Genomic DNA, 3,287 nt, shown 5'->3' with positions numbered 1-3,287 from the left:
CAAGCAATGAAGAATCATTGCAAGGGTACAATTCCACAGAGTAAACTAGAAGATATTAAGAATGGTTACAGTTTCTTCGAAGTGCTTGAAGAAGAAGATAAACTTGGCCCCTTCAGACTCGATTTCTTGAAAAACACATTTCATGCATGTAAACTACAGACGTTTGCGGAATTTGTCGATTATTTTGAGAAGAATAGAAAACTTTCAGATAAAATATTTAATTCCTCGATTCTCGATGATGCGATCAGTTACGTGGTGAAACATATAGGCTCAAGAGACTGGAGGTTTTTGGTTCGCGATTTGGGCGTCAGTGAAACAGACATTAGTTATATTGCTGATGAAAACCCCAGAAATGTACGCGAACAGATCTACCAGTGTTTCCTGTTGTGGAAGTCGACACAAGGATCGAATGCTACCATACACAGGTTGACACAAATTTTAAATAAAATGCATCGAAACGATATTTTAGAAGGATTAAAGAAACTCAACGGGCAACATTAAATGGTTTTAATTGATTCTATTAGTTTGTATAAAAATCTAACCAAGTGTCCTCAGTCCTCACCCTCTTTTCACCGGATATGTTGTTATTATTAACGTGTCGGGTGAAATGCTTTACATTATTTCTTCCGGGTTTACATTCTAAATTCGGATGCTGCCAGGATCGACTTTACCATTCATCCTTTCGGAATCGGAAAAATAAGTATCCGTTTAAATACTGAGATCGAACTGACTTTTTCTTCTCCCCTAAAATTTCAAAACTTTTACCATAATTACAAAAAAATTATGTTGTTATTGCATGGCATTACTCCTACTTAGACATCAACTGACAGCCTTTGAATCAATATGTAACTTCTACCTATTAAATCTAACATAATATAATATAATACAATAATGATATAATATATATATTCATGTATTTAATTCTGTTTTATTTCTACAAACGTACACACCTATCTGTCTATCTATCTATACACGAACTTAACGAACTGTTACCTTCACAGCCTTTAATTTTTCATGTTAACTCGTCGTTATCAAATGATTCTGTTATTGTTTCATATTCTTGTTATTTAGCCACCACTTCTTGGGTCCAAGTACGTTCCCTTGGTGATTAGCCCTGTACATAATGTGTATATATGATGGGATCCAGACACACTGTTGATTTGGGCCTACGATTTTAATGAGATTTTCTCTCGGCGAAGAAGTGGGTGGAGTATTAGTAAAGTATTTCATTTTTCATATACCGTTTTTAGTTTTTATATTCTGTGGTAAGTACATCATGTACTTTACATATATATATATACCTGTAACTCATACATGTAATGTCTTTATGTAACATTAATTAAATGCAACAGGAAATGGTTTCAGAAAGTAGTGGGTATGCTAATCTCCACGAGGATATGATGGCCGTTGGGTTGCACTTCAAGTACCCGTTTTAACTATATACCCGTTTTAACTGTTGATATATATATATATATATATATATATATATATATATATATATATATATATATCAACAGGCAAGTTTCAGTGTGTGCTAATCTTCATAGGGATATGATGGTGGTTGGGCTACACTTCAAGCACCCGTTTTACACACACACGTGTGTGTGTGTATATATATATATATATATATATATATATATATATATATATGTGTGTGTGTGTGTGTGTGTGTGTGTGTGTGTGTGTTATATTCAGTGACTTTTATAAAATATTACCGGTTTCGGTATGTATTTCCGTGAATCTGCTCAAATATTAAAAGTTCGAAATCAAGGAATTAGGAAAAAGTTTAGGAATTCAGAACAAATTAGTAAACTAATATCACAAATATACAAACACTTGTCTTGTCCGATTAAATAAAAAGAAAAGCTCTTTAAACTTACTTCCACCGCTGTACCCACCTTTACTTTTAACCTATATACATACATATATATATATATATATAAAGTTTAAAAAGATATTCGTTCTAATGCTTTAGAATGTGCTTCTTTGTTGGATATATGAATTACCGAAGATTTTATATATATATATATATATATATATATATATATATATATATATATAGCGTGTCACTATCCATAAGTCAGGAAATGCACTCGTGTATTTGTCAATTAAGAAGGTGTGTACCGTACTATATATCCATTACGGCCGATCTTACCTGGTGGTTTATAATAGTCGTATATTCTTTATGTTGCATGTTTCGTTTCCCTGTTTTTGTTTTTTTTTCGTTGTTCGAAAAAAAGTTTGTTTTCTATGTTTTCGTTTCTCATTGTGTTCAAGGTTTTTTTTTATGTCCTGTACCCATATATGCATGTATATATACATATATAAATATGTAGGTATGTACATATATGTATGGATATATGCATATATATATATATATATATATATATATATATATATATATATATATACCGGAGTAAGCACATGCAATGTGCAACAAGGTGGAAAAAAGAGTACTCAAATACCAGAGGTAGAGTAATATGCTTTATTTAAAAGCAGCAGAAATATAACAAAAAAACCGTTACTCTTAACGGTTTTTTTGTTATATTTCTGCTGCTTTTAAATAAAGTATATATATATATATATATATATATATATATATATATATGGCATAACTACAGAGTTGTACCCACCAGACTTTGGAAGGTCATATGGAATAAAAACAGAATAGAGGGCATTAAAACGTTCGGACAGATAGACAACACAAAGGTGGACGAGAGAAATGAGAATTAGAAGGACAGGCAAAAAAAAAAAAAGAAAACGGGTCATTCTTGGCTTTCTTTCATCAGTCAAGTACCAGAAGTCACGACCATTCACTGGGTCTAAAAATATTGGTTGACAGGAGACTTGGGGGGGGGGGGGTTCCACCTGCAGCTACAATGCTATCATTTTTTTTTTTTTTTCTGTTAAAAGTATTCTTTTCAGCTGTCTACAAACACAGCCAGGCTCAAATAATTAATGCATTCTTCGAGGAGTGAACAAAAAAATTCTCAAACTTGAGGGTATGGGTCCCTTAGGTACTAAAATGGGCCTCCATATATGGATTCTAATGATTCAGGGGCCCACTTGCCATCGGGCAGGCTGGCAAGGAAAAAATGTACTCGTATATGTCTGTCGGTCGGGTGGTACACTTTGATGTGTCAAGTTTTTGTCGCAGCCTGAGCCTCTATGTTTGTGTAGTGACGTCATTTGGTGCCTGCCAAAATACAGTCGCCATTACTGCGTTTTCATCCACGCATGCGCAGGGAATAGTTCCGGAAGGCACACAGGAAGAGTCCCATGCGCAT

The 3,287-nt window shown here is 33.6% G+C and overlaps 1 protein-coding gene and 1 long non-coding RNA gene across 2 annotated transcripts in view; one reads left to right on the top strand and one right to left on the bottom strand.

Annotated features, from left to right (window-relative positions):
* Nucleotides 1-1,238, top strand: part of LOC106871748 (FAS-associated death domain protein) — a 1,429-nt gene extending 191 nt beyond the window's left edge. The window contains exon 1 of the mRNA XM_014918374.3: nucleotides 1-1,238. This exon is cut by the window's left edge and continues 191 nt beyond it. Coding sequence (XP_014773860.1) covers nucleotides 1-501 — 501 coding nt within the window. The 3' untranslated portion in view covers nucleotides 502-1,238.
* Nucleotides 1-2,386, bottom strand: part of LOC149131001 (uncharacterized) — a 9,638-nt gene extending 7,252 nt beyond the window's left edge. Inside the window, exon 1 of the long non-coding RNA XR_016238546.1 lies at nucleotides 2,156-2,386. This is a non-coding gene — a long non-coding RNA (uncharacterized LOC149131001). The remainder of the gene's footprint in view (nucleotides 1-2,155) is intronic.
* Nucleotides 2,387-3,287: the final 901 nt, after the last annotated feature.

Source organism: Octopus bimaculoides, chromosome 26 (assembly GCF_046866305.1).
Source record: "Octopus bimaculoides isolate indiv1 chromosome 26, ASM4686630v1, whole genome shotgun sequence".
NCBI classification, from domain to species: domain Eukaryota; kingdom Metazoa; phylum Mollusca; class Cephalopoda; order Octopoda; family Octopodidae; genus Octopus; species Octopus bimaculoides.
The sequence above is the reverse complement of the archived record's forward strand: the minus strand, read 5'-3'. Positions and strand labels throughout refer to the sequence as shown.